At 44.1% G+C, this 19,634-nt stretch overlaps 1 protein-coding gene across 1 annotated transcript in view; it reads left to right on the top strand.

Annotated features, from left to right (window-relative positions):
* The window catches only part of LOC143118226 (exocyst complex component 4-like), a 46,453-nt gene that overhangs the window by 20,101 nt on the left and 6,718 nt on the right, over positions 1–19,634 (top strand). Inside the window, exons 8-9 of the mRNA XM_076279326.1 lie at positions 9,361–9,506; positions 9,819–9,907. Of these exons, the coding sequence (XP_076135441.1) occupies positions 9,361–9,506; positions 9,819–9,907 (235 nt within the window). The remainder of the gene's footprint in view (positions 1–9,360; positions 9,507–9,818; positions 9,908–19,634) is intronic.

Here is a 19,634-nt window from a genome sequence, read left to right as displayed (position 1 = left end):
TCAGATTAACAGACAAATATGAAAAGAGTGAAGTGGCTTTAATGTGTCAGATGTGAATGTTTCAAGGACACACACACACACACACACACACACACACACACACACTCTCTTGTGCACAAACATACAGCTCATAGCTGCACCTACTGAACCCAAGCCCTTCCATTTATTATCTGGTGTGAAAAGCCATTTGCCATTTCTTACTGGCGTCACGTGCCACCTTGTTCCTGCCGATCACTCCTGGAAGTGGCCATGAATATTGATTTCCTGTGCGCGCTAAAACAACCTTGCCTTTAAGTCTCCGGTAGCCAAGCCTGCAAAATGGATGTCAGGAGATGGAGTGTTTTCAGAGGGTGTCAGTCAGCTCGGCTGAAGGTCAGGGAAGATGTTAAAGCCTTGCCGACTGTGCCTTCTATGCCCTGAGGAGCATCGTCAGGGTTGGCTGCATAGCCTTGGGTGGGAGTGCAGGGTCCATATTGCTGTAGTTACGAGTGCTGTAGCCTGTTACTTAACTTGAAAGGTATATTAGGCAAGATTTTCACTTTTACGAAGCCAATTTGATGGTAAACGAACTTGTAATAGGCCAGTGTTTCTCAAACTTATTCAGACCAAGGACCACTTGAGAAAAAAAAAACTCACGGACCACCTAGCTAATAGACACAATAGGCCTACTCACTGAACCACCTTGCTAATTGTCTTTGCACCTTGTTGTGTCAGAGGATTCATATGATTTAAATTGGCAAAGCTTACGTAGGCAGTGTTGCAGAACTGTTTGGATATACATACAAGTTGGTTCAATATTGCAAACAGCTCATCTATATTATTTTTTACCACGTCTGCTCGTGGACCACTTGGGATAGCTTGCGGACCACCAGTGGTCCCCGGACCACACTTTGGAAACACTGTAATAGGTGAATCCTTTAACTAGCACAGCTATACAGCATAGGCGTTGCTAGTCGCTACTAAGAAAACCAGCCATGTAACTTCAAGAATGGCAGCCCAACAAATCTTGCGAAACATTACCTTGTCAGTAGACCTAAACCTGCATAGTGTACCTTTAAAGTGGAAGCAGAAGTAAGAGGTGGTGCTTTATAACTGAGCTTTCACATTGTGTTAAACCATAATTATAGCCCATCAATTTGAAAGACGGAAAGGCAAAATCCACACACAGCCAGATGCTGTCTCATCTTTTCTATTGCATAATCAGGAACACACTTCCTGGGGGTACGGCGGGCACTCCTTTTCATTCCTGTTCCCAGCGTATTAGGTCAGCACAGCCATGTCAGTTTCTTTTGTCTTGGGCACCAAATTGACAACGGAGTGCTATTTCGCGTCAGGTCAGATTGGAACAGAATGCCTTTTTTGTATAACTCCTGATGAGGAGAATGCATAAAAAAGGTAGGATCCTCTTGTCTAGTTGGTGCTTGTGCTACATATGCACACCTTCACCCTCACTTCTCTTTCCCTAGTTCTTTTGGTTATTTTCTTTGATAAATGGGGCGAATACCTGCCCTTGAATTCTGACTCAGGGTGATCATGACTAAGCCTGAGTCTGAGATTTATTTTTTGTGTAAACGGTAGTTCTAACACAGCTATCATCGCCTGTGATGGGTTGTTTCCTGACTGGGCAGTACCACCGGCAGTCTCTGTGTGGTGGGGTAATGAGGCGCCCGGGCCAACAGCAGAGCCTAGGTCAGGAAGAGACAGCGTCGGGGGAAAGATGCCCCTAATGAGACACAGGAGAGACGCCGGAAAGGGAAAGGTGATTCTAATCAGGCTGACGGAGGGGAACTTCTTGAACACACACACACACACACACATACTGTGCATGCACACACACACACACACACACACACACATACTGTACATACACACACACACGCACGCACACGCACACACACACACACACACACACACACACACGCATACACACATCTTGACTCAGGCAGGGCAAGTAATGAAGGTTGTGCTCACAGAACCACGTTCAGACATTATCATGTTCTCTCATGAGATGGCAGAGATTCACTGCGAGACATTTACTGCGGAGATTGAAACCCAATGGTGTATATTGGGGTAAAAGTGCTGTCGGTCACTTTCCTATTTTAGTCATGCTTTTTTATGATTCTCAAATAGTTTCTTGGAAAAGCATTAATGGATTCAATTTGGGTTTCACCAGTCAGTGACAAAGACTGATTGAAAAATCTGTACATCGGAGAAAGGATACTGTGGTTTGCACACCAATGACCTACTCAAATCTCTATAGTTTTATATAATTCACAACTGACTCCAGTGGAAACAATCTGAGTTCATCCATGGTGTGACAATAGTAGAGAATAAACATCTCATAATTGAACCTGAAATGGCATCAGTCAGTGAATTTATTTTCCTCACAGAGCCAAGAGGCTAATCAGCTAGCAAAACCTGTTATTTTGCTCACAAAGTTTCCCCCTCAAAGGTGTGCTAGAGCCTCAGAATAGCTATCATTAGTTCCTCTTTGGCTGCCCCTGCTCTCTCTCTCTCTCTCTCTCTCTCTCTCTCTCTCTCTCTCTCTCTCTCTCTCTCTCTCTCTCTCTCTCTCTCTCTCTCTCTCTCTCTCTCTCTCTCTCTCTCTCTCTCTCTCTCTCTCTCTCTCAGACACATACACACACACACACACACACACACACTGTCCCATAGTTAATTGCCTCTGAAGTTCAGTCACTCTCCGTTAATGCAATTTAAGTAGGTTGGAACCCCTTCATCAGGCAAATGCTCGCATTTAATTAAGTTCGGGAGGGTTATGTAGCGAGCTGGCTCCGTCAGTGGATCAGATGGTCATTAGTAATTAATACATTGACAGGATCATAACTCCGCGCTTTCTCACCACCGAGGACAACGGCGGCAACGGCGACGAGTCCCGAGCCCACAGGCTGAGGGATGACCGCGGACGAGGGACGAGGGTTCCCTCTTTCCCTCTCTCTTTCCCCTCTTTTTACCCCCCTCTTTCCGTCCCCCTCTCTCTCCCTCTCTCCCTCTCTCTCTGTCACTGAAGGGCCCCATTCTCCAGGTTTAATTACACCATTACGAGTCAGATGTATTTCCATCTGTCCGCTCATTACTCTCCGCCACCCCAGCCCGACTCTCCCCCACTAAGGGCAGTTTCGTCCGGCGGTTGGAAATAGCAGGATTAAATTGCCCCAGTAAATTATGAAACGATTAGAAGTGTGTGTGGGGTGTTGAGGGCGGACGAGGAGGACGAGGAAGAGGAGGAGATGAAGGTGGCACAGAAGGGTAGGGGCTAATTTGTGGCGAAAGTTAAAACTTAGTTGTTGTTTTCTCCTCTCTCTCTATTCCGTCTCCTACCGCAGGACCTTACCGGCTGCCGAGGGGGATGTTTATTAACTTGTGTTTGCGGTTGTAATCAAGGTTAATGGGTATGGCTGAGTGGCTGGAGCCCACTGCTCCACAGACAAGCTGGACTGATGGGCCCCTGGTTGTTGGTGTGTGAACAGATTTGCTCATTTTGGCAGGCGTGGGTCAGAGATGTGTTGAATAAATCAATCCGGAAGTCTGCTTCAGGTTTCAGTAGCGTGGTGGAGCTTTGAATAAATAACTCAACACATTGGGTCATGCAACCTGACAGTCTCTCTCTCTCTCTCTCTCTCTGATTGGACGAGCGTTTCTGAGTGTGAGTGAGTGTGCGTGCGGACCTTTGTCCGGCTGAGTGATTCTCTTTCTATCTGTTTATTCTTCTATTTTCTTTATAATTTATGTTTAGTTGTTTTGTTTTGTCCTTAGTTTGATAAGTGTTGTATTTATAGTAATTATTAGGTCCGCAACCAGCGGTTTGGGCGCTGGTTAGCGTGGCAAACATGGAGAGAATGGCGTTTGATAATTTAAGTCGGCGCCATGCCATTAAAATCCCTGTAAACTTGGATATCTCTGTTGAGGAATGTGGTCTAGCTGTTGGCGCTATTGTAGGACATGATAGTATTGTTTCAGCTTCTAGAATGAATGAATGAATGAATTTTTCTTGATAGTTTTACTAAAGTCAGTGAAATTATCAGCACAGGTATTAACATAGATGGAAATCTGGTCAATGTTCTACCACTCGTTACTCCTTCAAGACGTGTAATTTTGTCCAATGTACCGCCGTTCATTAGTGATGAGATAATCTGCCGTGAATTGGCACGATATGGGCAAATAGTATCCTCAGTTAAAAAGATCCCGCTTGGATGTAAATCCCCTTTACTGAAACATGTCGTGTCTTTCAGGAGACATGTGTATATGATCCTTAAAGATTATACAAGCGATCTCAATGTCGCTTTCAAATTTAAAATTGATCAGTTTGATTACACGATCTTCGCCACTACTGAGACTATGAAATGTTTTCATTGTGGAAAGGAAGGGCATCTTATTCGTGCTTGCCCTGAGAAAAAGGAAAGCAGGCCCACAGTAGGCACCCCGGCCGCAAGTACAAATGAACAGTCAGAAACGGAGCCTGGAGGAGTAGGCCTAAGAGAAGCGTCGGAGAATGAGGTTTCAGCGGCAGGGCCGTCTGGCAAACAAAATGAACAAAAAGAACCAGAACAAAACGACACAAAAGGTAAGGAAGTTTTGGGTATGGGGTGTAGCACAGTGTCTGATGAGATTTCTACTAATCAGAGTGTAAACACGCAAGTTTTGGAAAGTGAAGAAGCGTGTGGGAATAAGTTGCTAGAAATTCCCACGGTAAATGAAGCGACTGCTGTTGTGGTAGCAGAGGCCGTATTGGAGGGATTGGACGATGAGGAAGGAATGGACACAAATGTGAAGTTTAAATTCCCTATGGTGAAAAAGAAAAATAGATACTCTTAGTCGCACTAGAGCAGCTAAGAAAGTTGCAGTCTCTGCCCAAGCTGACTTAATTGAATCTGAGTACGATTCTACTGACTCTTGCTCAACGTCACAACAGCATGTATTTAGGGCTTTCTATACCTTAGATGCCATTAAAGATTTTCTAAAACGCACCAAAAATACTAAACGAGTACGAGTGGAGAATTATTTTCCAGATACCATGGGCTTTGTTGACTCAGTGCAACATTTTAGGAATAATCCAGGAAATGAGGGGTTTACTGATCAAGAGATTGCTCGTCTAAAAAAGTTTCTGACAAAACTTAAACAAGGGATTAATGATGAGAGTAATAGCGTTAATTAATTTGATTTTCTTTATCATATGGTGCTTTGTTCTTGTTGAGTTTGTGTTGTGCTTTCTATTACAAATGAGTGTTTTTAACATAGCAACCTTAAATATAAATGGTGCTAGAGATGTAAACAAGAGAGCTCAACTGTTTGAGCTTATAAAGCAAAAACACATAGATGTAATGTTTGTGCAGGAAACCCATACTGATGATAGAAATGTTGTTGATTGGTGTAGAGAGTGGAATGGAAAAATCTTTTTTAGTCATAAATCTGCTTTAAGTGGGGGTGTGGCTTTACTCATCTCTACAAGTTGGATTCCACTAGATTTCTCAGTTGACAACATTATAGATGGAAGACTTTTGAAAGTAAGAGCTATTTTTGAACATTGTGCTTTTGTTTTTTTATGTGTGTATGCTCCCTCATCTGGGATGGAAAGAATGCTTTTCTTAAATAAATTATGTGAAGTATTAAGTGATTGTAGTAAAGATGATTATTTAGTTATGGCCGGTGATTTCAATTGTACAGAACTAAGTACAGATAGAAATCATCCAGAACCACATCTTGCATCACGAAAGAGACTTGTGGAATTAATAAAAAAACATGAACTTGCTGATACTTGGAGAAATTTTAATAATTTAAGGCAATATACATGGGCACATGCAAGAGACAATTTGATTTCTTTAGCCCGTCTTGATAGATTTTATTGTTTTAAGCATCAGCTTAACATTTTTAGGAATTGTAAGATCAGTCCTGTTTCTTTTTCCGACCATTGTCTGGTACAGTGTGGTGTAGGCATGAGGCTAATTAAGCCCAGGAGTGCTTATTGGCACCTTAACACCACTTTGTTGAGTGATGCTAATTTTAGAACAACTTTTTTGTTTTTTTGGAATGATTTTAGAAACTGTAAGACTTTTTTTCCATCTCTTCAGCAATGGTGGGATTATGGGAAGGTGCAGATAAAACAGTTTTGTCAGCAATATACTTTCAGTGTCACAAAAGACATAACCCGATCTATGACAAATCTTGAGATAGAGATAGTAGAACTCCAAAATTTGATGGAAACCACAGGAGATCAAAACCATAATGAGGCACTCAAAGTTAAAAAAGGTGCATTGGCTGACTTGTTAGGCTTGAAGGCACAGGGTGCCCTAGTGAGATCAAGATTTCAGAGTTTGACTGAGATGGACGCTCCATCCCGTTTCTTTTTTAGTCAGGAGCGAAAGAATGGTCAGCGACGTTGCATACATGCTCTGCGTTCACAATCTGGGAATTTGCTAAAAGAGCCTGCTGAGATTCGGAGACGAGCAGTCAGTTTTTATGCTGACTTGTTTTCCTCTGAATACAGTGAGCAGCCAGAAATTGAAGAGGAGTTCTTTGATGGGCTTCCTAAAATTTCGAACAGCAGTGCAAAAGAATTAGAACGACCACTGTCTTTAGAGGAGCTCAGTGCTTCTCTTAAGACCATGGAGAGTGGGAAATCACCTGGCATTGATGGGCTTCCAGTAGAGTTTTTTAGGACATTCTGGGCAGTGATTGGAGATGATCTGCTAGATGTTTTAAATGACAGCCTGACTAAAGCTGAGTTACCATTGAGTTGTAGGAGGGCAGTCCTTACTCTACTACCCAAAAAAGGTGATCTCCACGAGATAAAAAATTGGAGACCTGTGGCACTTTTGTGTACTGATTTGAAGATCTTTTCTAAAGCACTGGCTATTAGATTAAGAAACGTAATGGAGCAAGTGGTCCATAGAGATCAAACGTACTGTATTCCTGGCAGATCAATCTTTGATAACATTGCTTTAATTCGAGATATTTTGGACGTCTCAGGATTATTTGGCATGGATACAGGACTGATTTCTCTTGATCAAGAGAAAGCATTTGATCGGGTTGAGCACAAATACTTATGGAAAACTTTAACAGCTTTTGGTTTCAGCCCAGGCTTTGTTGACAAGATTAAGGTTTTGTATTGTGGTGCTGAAAGTATCCTTAAATTTAACGGTGGTTTATGTTCTCCTTTTAAAGCTCAGAGGGGAATAAGACAAGGTTGTTCACTCTCTGGTATGTTGTATTCTCTTGCAATTGAGCCCCTACTGCATAAATTGAGGATGGTCATTTCTGGTTTTTCTCTTTGTGGTTCAAAATATCTGTTATCTGCTTATGCTGATGATCTGGTGGTCTTTGTAAAGAATCAAGAAGATGTAAATGTTTTAGCCAATACAGTTTCAAATTTTGGGAAGTTGTCATCAGCAAAGGTTAATTGGGACAAAAGCGAAGCACTGTTGGGTGGAAAATGGGAAGGCAGGACACTAAAGCTACCCCAAGGACTAAAATCAGGCAGGAATGGATTTAGGTACTTGGGTGTTTTTTTGGGTGACAGTCAAACAGAACAGAAAAATTGGGAAGGGGTCCTAGAAAAAGTGAAAGGACGTCTCAAAAGATGGTCTTGGTTATTACCTCACATGTCCTATAGGGGGCGTGTTTTAATATGTAATAATTTGGTGGCATCCTCACTTTGGCATCGTTTAATGGTGTTGAATCCTCCCCAGAAGTTATTGTCTGATATTCAAACTGAAATGGTGAATTTCTTTTGGGATAAGCTGCATTGGATTCCCCAAAGTGTGTTGTTTTTACCTAAAGATGAGGGAGGCCAAGGACTTGTTCATCTGATCAGTCGAGTTGCTGCTTTCCGCCTTCAGTTTCTTCAAAGACTGCTTGTAGGCCCAACAGACTTATTGTGGAGACCTTTGGCCTATAGTATATTGCAAAGATTGGGAGGTTTACAGTTGGATATCTCCCTTTTCTTAATGGACCCCAAGAGACTACCTTTCAAGAATCTACCATCATTCTATTGTGGACTTTTTAAAGTGCTATGTTTCTTTAAAATACAGAGATGTGAATTTTCAATATCTGCACCCTTACTGTTGAAAGAGCCATTGACAAGGGGGGCTAAGCTGGATCTATCAAGGGAGTCAGCTCTGCCATTGGACCACATTTTGGAAAGCCATGGACTTAAAACTTTGGGGAACCTAGTATCTCTAGCAGGCCCTGAACTTGATGTTGTTGAACCTGTAGCTACCGCTTTACATATGAAATCAACACGAGTTGTGGCGCAGTTGTTAAACAAATGGAAAGGAGTCTTAACAAAGAAGGAGTGTGACATGTTGCAACTTTTCTGTGCTGACAGTTCTGAAATGAATGATGGGTTTCTGTTTCCAAAATTGAATGTCATGCCACAGTTTGATGGGTGTGATGGACCTTTGTTGAATGTATCTTGTTTTGAAAAAATGTATCTGGATGAAACTGATGGTAAAGATTTTTACAAAGTCTGTGTTAAGGTGTTGAACAAATTAAAACTTAATGCAAGGACTGACACACCATGGCGTGCCAAGTTTTCGCTAGATGAGAATGTTAAACCAAATTGGAGAACTTTTTATAAACCACCGTTAACTAAGAAATATGGGGATTTACAGTGGAAGGTCTTACACGGTATTGTGCCAGTTAATTCTTTTGTTTCAGTGATAAATTCTACAGTTGATGACAAATGTCCGAGTTGTTCTGAAAGAGAGACAGTTTTTCACTGTTTTATGGAGTGTCATAGGCTTGTCTCCTTGTTCCAAGTGTTGGAGTGTATTTTTACATGTTTTGGTTTGGTTTTTACTCCACATGTTTTTATCTTGGGAGTTAAGTACACTCAAAAGCGCAAGTCTTGCTCTCAGTTACTAAATTTCATACTGGGGAAAGCAAAGATGGCAATATGGGTTAGTAGAAGAAGTATAATTGAAGATGCATCTGATCATGATCCAGTGTGTGTGTTTAAAAGGCTGGTGAAGTCGAGGATTTTGATAGATTTTAAATACTATGCTGAAATGAAAGACTTGGATATTTTTGAGGAGGTATGGTGTTACAGGGAAGCTTTGTGCTCTGTTAAGAGTGGTGAACTGGTTTATGGAGAACATGTGGTTTAATTAAGTCCTTATTTATTTATTTATTTATTTATTTATTTATTTTATTTTATTATTTTGTGTCCTTTTGTGGTTTTTTTATTTGTAGTTTGTTATGATTGACAAAAAGAAGCTTGACTCTTAAAGAGAATGATCTTTCTGTAACACAATGTGAAAGCCTAGTTCATTAAAGTTGTATTTAAAATTCAAAAAATTCTCTCTCTCTCTCTCTCTCTCTCTCTCCACCCCCCATCCCCTTTAGGTGCTGCTAATGGACTACCTGGACGTGAAGAACAGCCGTAGTGCCGCTGAGCCCTCTGCCCAGCTCTCCTACACCAGTGCCGCCAGCGATTTTGGGGCCTTCTTTGCCAAAAAGAAACCAATACAAAGAAAACAGTCACTTTTCAAGTAAGCAACAAAAAGGTCGCAGAAGAAAGTAGGCTAGACTATAAATCAACTCAAATCACTATTGTTAAAATTTGCTTGTGCAGAGAGCAGTGCAGATATGCATTTTTTTACAGTTGCTTTTGTATGTTTCTCTGTGAGAGCAATTTTCCTTGCCCATAGTAGGGATATTGATTTGCAACTTGTTAGGGTGAATTGCCGAAAAAGATTACATGAAGGCAGAAGTCAAATCGACTCTGTGTGTTTAGTTCCCACAGTAGATGTGTGCTTCATGGTGTGTGGCTGAAGACTGACCTGCGGTTCTCCTCCCCGTAGGTTTGAGTCGTCCTCCCATGCCATCAGCATGAGTGCCTACCTGCGGGAGCAGAGGAGGGAGCTGTACAGCAAGAGTGGAGAGCTGCAGGGTGAGTGGACGCCACTCGACTCCCTCTGGGTCGGAGGTGTGTGTGTGTGTGTGTTCGGGGGGAGCAAGTGCAAAAGTGGAAGATGCCAGACAAGGACCTTGGACTGAAGTAGGAAGATGGCTTTTAACTTCACTGTGTCCTTTTTTAAAGTGTTTTTTTTTTTTTTTTGGACTTTGTTTCGTTTTTTGGAACAAAAAGCAGTGAGACACAAAATGAATCAAAAGTATACAGTACCCACACACACCCATATCCACTTACACACACACACACACACACACTCTGACTCATGTACACACACATACATTGTGGGTGAGACAGACAGACTCCCTGGAGAGCATCTTGTCTCAAGTTGTTTTTTTCCTCCCTCTTTTCTCTTTCACTGCAGAGTGACCTTGTGGTTTCAATCAGCGATGCTTGACAGCACTGTTTGCCTGCCGTGTTTTTTTCCGTTTTGTTTTTTTCTCCGACACCCTATGCCTCTGAGACATAGCCTGTGTGGAATGATGGAGATGGGGGGAGAGAACGAAGGGAAGGGAGGGAGGGAAGGAGAGAGAGAACAACAATGTTGAGGTAACTAGAGAAGGGAACTTTAAAGGAGGACAGAAAACTTTGATAGCATGCTGGTTCCAGACACAATGCCTCCTTGTATCTTTTTATTCTACCTGGTTTCCCAAAAGTTTTCACAAAAGATCTTAAAGAGCAGTTTCAATTCGAGGGTCTTTATTGAGTTGGAGCAGATGGTAGCTTGGGGGATATAATATTTTCTCTAGCGTGAGCATTGGCGTGGTAGAGGCTTTCCGGAATCTTCCTGTCTTTGCTCGGTCTGCAGCTACAATTCCATTTGATTGTAAACGCCAGTCATCACTGACCAGGCACGCACCGTCGGCAGAGAGTGAAATGTACAGATTAACATCCGATAAGACAGCAAATGGGCTTCAAATAGTCCCTCGCCTCTCTTTTCTCATCCCATTTTTTATTCTGTCTCCCCTTGCTATTTCTGAAGTGAAGAAAAAGGGAAAATATTTGGACGGCTGAATGCCTGGCAGCGTTTTGAAAAGAAGATGAGATTTTTCTCCCTTTCATTTACCCCATCACAAAGCTGAACTCATGCCTCAGTCTGCGAGGTGAATGGCAGAAAGAAAGATTGAAGAGAAAGAGAGAGAGAGAGGGGGGGGGGAGAAATCATTTAAAAAGTGAAACAAGTCTCTGCCATGATTGAGCTTTTGGAGTGTAGGAATGGTGATGGAGAGGTGGTGGAGAGTGGTGTGGTTTAAATCCATTGTTTTCATTATAACGGCCGCGTGGCAGCCATTCAGGTCTCTTTCTGTAGAAATAAATTAGAAATGAGAGAGAGAGAGAGAGAGAGAGAGACTTCCCCTGTATTTATAATTGGGTTTTAGGCAGGATAGACAGAGTGTAAGAGCAGTGAGAACAGTGACCAGCTCTGAATCCAGTAGGATTGGCCAAGCCATGAGGTCATTGCTTATTTTAAGACCTATTTTAAGATGTTGCTCAGAATGCCTCACCTCCTTGTAAACTCTTGGAGTTGTGTTTGTTTCAGAATATCTCTGTCTCCTTTACACTAACTCCATGGGTCTGTCACTCCTAGGTTTAGCTGAGAAGGACTGTTGCAGTGTTTGCATCTGGAAAATGCTGTTTTTCCTGCCAAGGGGTTTAATGGGAAATTGGACTACAGCCTATGGAATTGTTATGTGTTGTAGTCACATCAAGGAGAAATATTTATTTTGGCAATATGGTGATGGTGGTTCAAAGGGTGCATTTAAATATGAGACAGCAGTCTATCTGGTTGATAAGGCTACATTATTAGACCCATGACACTGTCCCCCAGTTCCTTCCTTATCTGGAGCTATTCCTCATGCTTCATAGGTATGCTGGATCCCAAACATTGTTTCAAGTCTTATAGCCTCACCCAGCCCCCCCACCCCATCCCCCTTTGTAGTTACTGTCAGCAGGTGTAAACAAATGAAGGTCACAGAGAGGTTTTCTCAGTAAACTATAAAAGGGTCTCTTTCCAGTCCAGCAGTGTTGATGTTCTGGGCACAACAGTAGCCAAAACGTATAACAGCTTTGTCCATTAATAATGCAGTGTTTTGTCTGAGGCTGTGCCTGTGGTTGGCTGTCACCCGTGCGGCGGTGTGACTGACTGGCGGTGGCTGTGAGTGGGTGTTGGGTGCCACTCTCAGAGCGAGTCTCTACCCTTAAGTTCCCCTCAGATAGTTGGCTTGGGGAGCACAAGGCTCACAGTTTCACTGTGGGTATGAATCAGTGTTTCTATCTTTGCTTTGCCGTCCTGTCGTATTTATCTTAAATTTGTATTATACATACCAATTTCTATCTCTTGTTCTATCACAAAGTCTGTTAGTCTACTAGGCTACCTACTTGAGTATTTTTGGCCTGCTACGATACCTGTGTCTGTTTACCACTGTGTAATACATCTGTGTAATAATATTAATACATCTGTGCAATAGCATTAAAGATATATAGACAGATATATGTAGGCACACATTCACAAGCATACTTGCAGGGTAAACATAACTGGTCAGTTTGATTAAGTTGTGTATGTGGCAGGTCCATATACATGGCTACTGTTTAACAGAGGTCCATATACATGGCTACTGTTCAACAGAGGTCCCCTTAGTAATCTTCTTGCCTTCCGTCTTTGAAAAAAGAAAGGATTCTGTACGCCAACAGTCAAGTGACAATCAATATAAGATGGGAACACGACATTGAGGTGAGAAAATGTCACTCTTGGACATTCCCCCAGGTGTAGCCCTGCACAATGCACCAAGGGCCACCACAGAAAAATTGTGCTCTGCCTTGAATGGTTCCATTACATTTGATTTCTTCCATCTCCCTCACAAATGTATATGGATGGTAGAAAAAAAAATGCAGAGAGGGTTTGTCATTTCCACTGGCAGTTTCATGTGTAGCGCTCACCCCACTTGGCCCTGTAAGTCATCACCCCGACAGAAGCACGTCTGTGTGACCGGTGTTTTCATGATTTGTCATGGTTCTTAGGGAATAGGTGTAAATTAGTCTGTATGAGCCAAGCTTAAAAGAGCACTAGCCTTGTGAGGTTATCAACCAACATGTTTTCGATCAGGTCAATGTCCCAGAGGGCTAGGACACAAAAAAACACACACACACACACACACACACACACACACTCTCTCTCTCTCTCTCTCTCTCTCTCTCTCTCTCTCTCTCTCTCTCTCTCACACACACACACACACACACCCACACACACACACACACACACACACACACACACACACACACACACACACACACACACACACACAGAATCTCACACATTTGAATTGGCTTTGGGGATTATTATTACAAAGGCTACATTCTCCTCCCTCACACCAGTAAAACAAGCCCAAATAGAGTGTTCCCTTTAAAGCCTGGCTCCTGCGATGAGAGAATGGCAATGTTGTATTAGCAATCTTGTTTATGCATAATTGTGTAGCTCCCTGTAGAGTGGAGAGTGGCTCTGCCGCTCAGTGACCGACTGGTCCAAGGGAGCGTGAGTGCTGTTTTCTGTCAGCCTGATTTGTGCAGCACAATAGGGAGGGAGAGGTGCAAATGGAAAAATGTCTCACGGTGGGAGAGGAGGTGTGTGTGTGTGTGTGTGTGTAGTGCTGTTTGTGTGTGGTGTGTGTGTGTGTGGTGCTGTGTGTGTACATGTGTTTGTGTGTGGCTGTAGGTGTATATGTGTGTGAGGTAGCGTTTGTGTGGCTGTCTGTGTGTGGGAGCGTGTGTGTGTGAGTGTGTGTGTGTGTGTGTGTGTGTGTGTGTGTGTGTGTGTGTGTGTGTGTGTGTGTGTGTGTGTAAATGGGGTGTTTGAATTCTCCACATCCTCATCTGCACAGGCCAGTCTCTGGTATCACAGTGGGCCGCCTGGACGTCTCCGTAATGGAAGCCCAGTCCTTGGTGCCATCTAGTATCCATGGTTTCAGCAGTCGCTCTCCGCTCCCATGAGGCCTGGCCTGCTCCATCACGTCACGACAAGTGACAACCTCAAAAACACCCGTCTCTTAAAGTGTCCTCCGAGTGTCTCAAGTGTTGGACCCACTCATACATTTTATGCTGGAAATGCTGGCCTGGCCCGGCCTCTTCCACAGGCAACAATAACGAGGCTATTGCTTTGTAAAAATGATCAATACCTACAGTTCCTCTGTCCTCTGACTTCAGGTATTATGATTTATCACCTCCGTATCTGAAAGCTGATATCAAATTGAGCCGCAGGCCAGGGAATAATGATGTGACAATTAAACAGGAAGAGTGCTGGGGACTCGTGGATGTGTTGTTTGGCCTTGGACCCCATCAGAGAGCTCCTGTCTCTTTGTATCAGTATAGATCTATTACTGCCTTTTTCCTCCTCAACTATTACAAAAGGTTGATTAGTGTCTTTGGGTAGAATGCCTCAGAGCTTCATCTTTTTGACATCTTATCCCCTCCTATCTTTTCTCCTAAACCTTTGCAAAGAGTGGATGGGCTAGTAGGATCTACTCCACCCCTGCTTGTCCTGTGCAAAGAGTGGATGGGCTAGTAGGATCTACTCCACCCCTGCTTGTCCTGTGCAAAGAGTGGATGGGCTAGTAGGATCTACTCCACCCCTGCTTGTCCTGTGCAAAGAGTGGATGGGCTAGTAGGATCTACTCCACCCCTGCTTGTCCTGTGCAAAGAGTGGATGGGCTAGTAGGATCTACTCCACCCCTGCTTGTCCTGTGCAAAGAGTGGATGGGCTAGTAGGATCTACTCCACTCCTGCTTGTCCTGTGCAAAGAGTGGATGGGCTAGTAAGATCTACTCCACCCCTGCTTGTCCTGTGCAAAGAGTGGATGGGCTAGTAGGATCTACTCCACCCCTGCTTGTCCTTTGCAAAGAGTGGATGGGCTAGTAAGATCTACTCCACCCCTGCTTGTCCTTTGCAAAGAGTGGATGGGCTAGTAGGATCTACTCCACCCCTGCTTGTCCTTTGCAAAGAGTGGATGGGCTAGTAAGATCTACTCCACCCCTGCTTGTCCTTTGCAAAGAGTGGATGGGCTAGTAGGATCTACTCCACCCCTGCTTGTCCTGTGCAAAGAGTGGATGGGCTAGTAAGATCTACTCCACCCCTGCTTGTCCTTTGCAAAGAGTGGATGGGCTAGTAGGATCTACTCCACCCCTGCTTGTCCTTTGCAAAGAGTGGATGGGCTAGTAAGATCTACTCCACCCCTGCTTGTCCTTTGCAAAGAGTGGATGGGCTAGTAGGATCTACTCCACCCCTGCTTGTCCTTAGCAAAGAGTGGATGGGCTAGTAGGATCTACTCCACCCCTGCTTGTCTGTCTGTGCTACAATGAGGGTCGCGTGGGTGGAGGCTGGTAGACGGACTAGTGAGACGGGCAGCAATCAGCGCCAGGCGTGCTGAGATGACCAGGGCTGGGGCAGCGAGGCTTGAGCCCAAATGTGATTGGCCAGCAAGGACAGGGCTCCATTTAGACCCGTGATTGAGAGACAAGGAGCACCTGTGGGTAATTTGAGACACAATCAGCTGGGTATTTGGCAGATGCGGGAGAGAAAAAACACGGGGGGCAAGTGTGTGTGTGTGTGGGGTGGGGGGGGGGGTAACAATTGACTGGCCTTGGATGGTGTCTCGGAGACACACACACACACACACACACACACACACACACACACACCAGCATGTTCATGCATCCGCCAGCAAAGATGGTTGAGAGGAGGTTGATGTAACAATAGTTACTGATTGGTTGAAAAAAAAATCTGTGTGTCTGTCACTCTCGTTTTTTTCCTTTCTCTCTCTCTCTCACACGCAGTGAGTGTGTGTTTGTTTGCATGTTTTTATGGATCTCTCTTGTATATGTGCCATGTGCCGTGTGTGAAACAATCTTTTCCCCTCTCATCCCACTGCTTCATAAAGCATGCGTATGTCAGTATTTTTACAAAACTATGACTAGGAGTAGATTTGGAGGGGAAGTGTGTCTTTGTATCCTTGATTTCTTGGCAGCTGAGGTCGGGCTGAAGAGCTAATGGCGTCTCTACTAAACGGGTCCTGATGGAGCAGACAGGCACACAGGGATGAAGTGATGATGAAGTGATGATCCAGACGCCGCATGACATCCCGGAAGCCTCCGTCCCAAACCGCAGATGCCACTTCAAGCGCGTGTGTGTGTGTGTGTGTGTGTGTGTGTGTGTGTGTGTGTGTGTGTGTGTGTGTGTGTGTGTGTGTGTGTGTGTGTGTGTGTGTGTGAGAGGGCAAGTGAATGCGTACATACGGCACTTGTACTACGACATACCCCGTGCGGGCGTGTGTGTGTGTGTGTGCGACTTATCAGCACAAATCTGTACGGGGATGGAGGGTCTGATCTTCCTCACGAGCTGGCTGGTGAAAGGCGCGAGTAATTGATCACGCGAGTCCCCACCGTCTGCACAGGCACAGGCCTCAGCCCAGCCGCATCTGCCGCCTCTCCCACACGGAGGAGAGGAGAGGAGAGGAGAGGAGAGCAGAGGAGAGGAGAGGAGAGGAGAGGAGAGGAGAGGAGAGGAGAGCAGAGGAGAGGAGAGGAGAGGAGAGGAGAGCAGAGGAGAGGAGACATGAACACTCAGTGAAGATGTGTCACTATAGCACAGCTCTCTACCGCCTCATTGTGCCTACACACTCCCCACTGTCCCTTTGACCTGCACCTGAAAGCCGGGAAATTGTAGCACAATTCCCAGAAAATACGTGTTCTGTCTTATCCGGTGCTTCAATGAGATTTAATTGAACTATTAATTATTAGTTGACCATCTGACTCCATTTATATCTTACATACTAGTCACATATCTACCATTGGTTAAATCAACCACCAATCCGTAATACATAGGCTATTCCCAACGGATTATCTTTTCACCAAATACTGTTCAGTTTAAGCTCCTTACTGTAACCGCCAGAGAGATTGCTACAGATTGTTAATCAATATAACAATTTATTGCAGTATCAGGAATAATCATACACTACAGTTAACCAATAAACACACAATAAATGGTAAACCTCAAAGCAATGTAACAATCAATTCAAAATAACCATAGGGTCAAAATATAGCATACCTGGCAAAGATTTCAACTATGATTGAAGGCTCTGAGAAACCTAAGGTTTCCTACTAGATCCAACTACACATAAGGTGGGAGTCCTGAGAAGCAGGCAAACTCCTCGAATGGGGTTCTCATCACCCTTAAGTATCCAACCAGAACAGGGGCATCTTGCATTACATTACAAAGCAGGAATTAACATATAGACAGTATTCAAACCTGGAGACCCCAGTCTCAGCAGGGTATCCTTATCAGACCACCAAAAGGTGGTGGGATTTTCCCATCAGAAGATGGACCATTTTCTCTCAGATTACAGAAAACAGATATACACTTATTTTACATTTGTACAATTGAGATCCTCTTACTTCTCGCACTGAGACATTAAAAATGATACCAAACACAAATACATCATCATTTGTCATTTGCCCGTTGCATTTCAGTTTCTAGTGGTTGAGTTCAAGTGTCTTCCAGACCGATTGGAGACAGGCCATGGACAAGCTTAGCAGGGGGTATGGTCAGGGCTAGGAGTTTCCTGACAAATGGTGGCTAACACAATAGTCACAATCAAGTGAAAACAGGAATCTTGGCTTCAAAGGACGTTCTGTAACCATTTTCTTTAGGAATGCAAAAAGGGATACAAAAGGCTAGTCTTACACACCTATGCATAATTCAATTCAATTCAGATCAGTTTGCTCCATAACATACAATAAGAATGTGTCTCAAGGCACGTTACAGTGCCCAGCTTGAACATGAACCTTGATTTTTACAGATGAATAGCGTTGAATAGCAATGTAGGGGCAACCTGAGTTATTGGGTTGAGCACCACCTTCCCCTGTCTTAGTGGAATTTTTGCCGGCCGCCGCTCGGTGCCTTTGTCTAGTCAACCATGGCCTGTGTGTGTGTGTGTGTGTGTGTGTGTGTGTGTGTGTGTGTGTGTGTGTGTGTGTGTGTGTGTGTGTGTGTGTGTGTGTGTGTGTGTGTGTGTGTGTGTGTGTGTGTGTGTGTGTGTGTGTGTGTGTGTGTGTGTGTGTGTGTGTGTGTGTGTGTGTGTGTGTGTGTGTGTGTGTGTGTGTGTGTGTGTGTGTGTGTGTGTGTGTGTGTGTGTGTGTGTGTGTGTGTGTTTGTGTTTGTGTTTGTGTTTGTGTTTGTGTTTGTGTTTGTGTTTGTGTTTGTGTTTGTGCGGACACCCGCTCTGGAGATTGGTGTTTTAATAGATCCATTCAGTTGCCTTTAATCAGTCTTGGCCACAGGCTGTGGCTTTGGTTATTTTGCAGTGTGCCTGTTTCATTTCTTAATTTATTTACTGATTAATTAATTTTCCAAAGGACAACAGCGAGCCAGTGGGAACTGGACCGAAATCAATTGCAAAGAGTTCAAGAGTCCCATTCTGGTGGACCACACCAGACATGCACTTAGAACACAACATCAAACCACCCTAATTATTTAACTTTTTTTTTTTTACCTGCTTCATAATAGTCAAAGCATTACCTGTTAACTTCAACCAGGTGTGGCCATGTACAGACACAGACACAGACACAGACACAGACACAGAGAGAGAGAGTTAAGACAAGCAGCTAGTTTGATTGCCCCTGGAATGTTCAACAGCATAGTGTTGAGAACCGTAATTTGTCGTGATTCTCTTCTCTTCGCATTTGTCAGGTATAGCCAATGTTGTTGCATAGTTGCCATGTTTGATGGCATGGTTTACGCCAAGCACTCATGTCTGTTCACAGACTCACTCAACACACCACAGCATACTTTCTAAGCGACAAGCATCTGTTGTGTCTGATTCTGCCCCTGTTGTCTTGGATGCTGTCCTTCCTCTACCGGAATGTTGCCACAACATGACACAGGTGACGTGAGCAATGGGATGGGAACCTGGCAGGTTATTAGGGAGAAACGGGGAGCGGGATGGCGTTCCTGTTCTGCCAGGTGCCGACAGGAGGAAGGAATGTGAGCACATGTGCACACACACACACACACACACACACACACACACACACACACACACACACACACACACACACACACACACACACATACATAGACACTCAAACCATCATTTACTTCCATCGCTGTTTGCCAGGGTAACAAAAACACAACACACACTAATGACAGCAGTTGCTGTGTGTATACAGATGTGCTCCAGGTTCAGTTTGCTCACACATGACTTCTGTTGAGATGTTGATGATTGCTAAAATAACATTATGGTTTGGATTCTCTCTCTTCTCTCTCCCATTCTCTCCATCGCTCTCTCTATCTCTCTCTCTTTACTCTCCGTCTCTCCCTTCCTCTCTCTCTATCTCCCTCTCTCTCTCTCTCTCTCTCTCTCTCTCTCTCTCGCACTCCTCCCTGTACTGTTTTGCGCTGGTGGTGAAATCCTGTGGTAAATCTCATCAGTGGGAGATGATTGAATTAGCTGAGTGTCGAAATGAGATTGGCTTGTTATTTCTGTGCTGCCGCGCCGCGCGGCGAGGGAGGTAATAGCATCCCGGTGCCCCGGTGGCGGTGCGGGCGAGAGAGCGGCCTCCCAGCCTGCTTTCCACGCTGATGGATAGTCTGCATGCTACCGGGAGACACCAGCGCCGGGGCTCCTAATGGCATCCGTGATTGGAGAGGAACGGAAATGGTG

This window comes from Alosa pseudoharengus, unplaced genomic scaffold (genome assembly GCF_046254945.1).
Source record: "Alosa pseudoharengus isolate Yale_2024_CS ecotype anadromous, Long Island Sound unplaced genomic scaffold, YU_APseudo_1.1 YU_APseudo_1.1_scf_115, whole genome shotgun sequence".
Classification (NCBI taxonomy): Eukaryota; Metazoa; Chordata; class Actinopteri; order Clupeiformes; family Clupeidae; genus Alosa; species Alosa pseudoharengus.
Note: the sequence above shows the minus strand (reverse complement) of the source record. Positions and strands in the feature narration are given on the sequence as shown.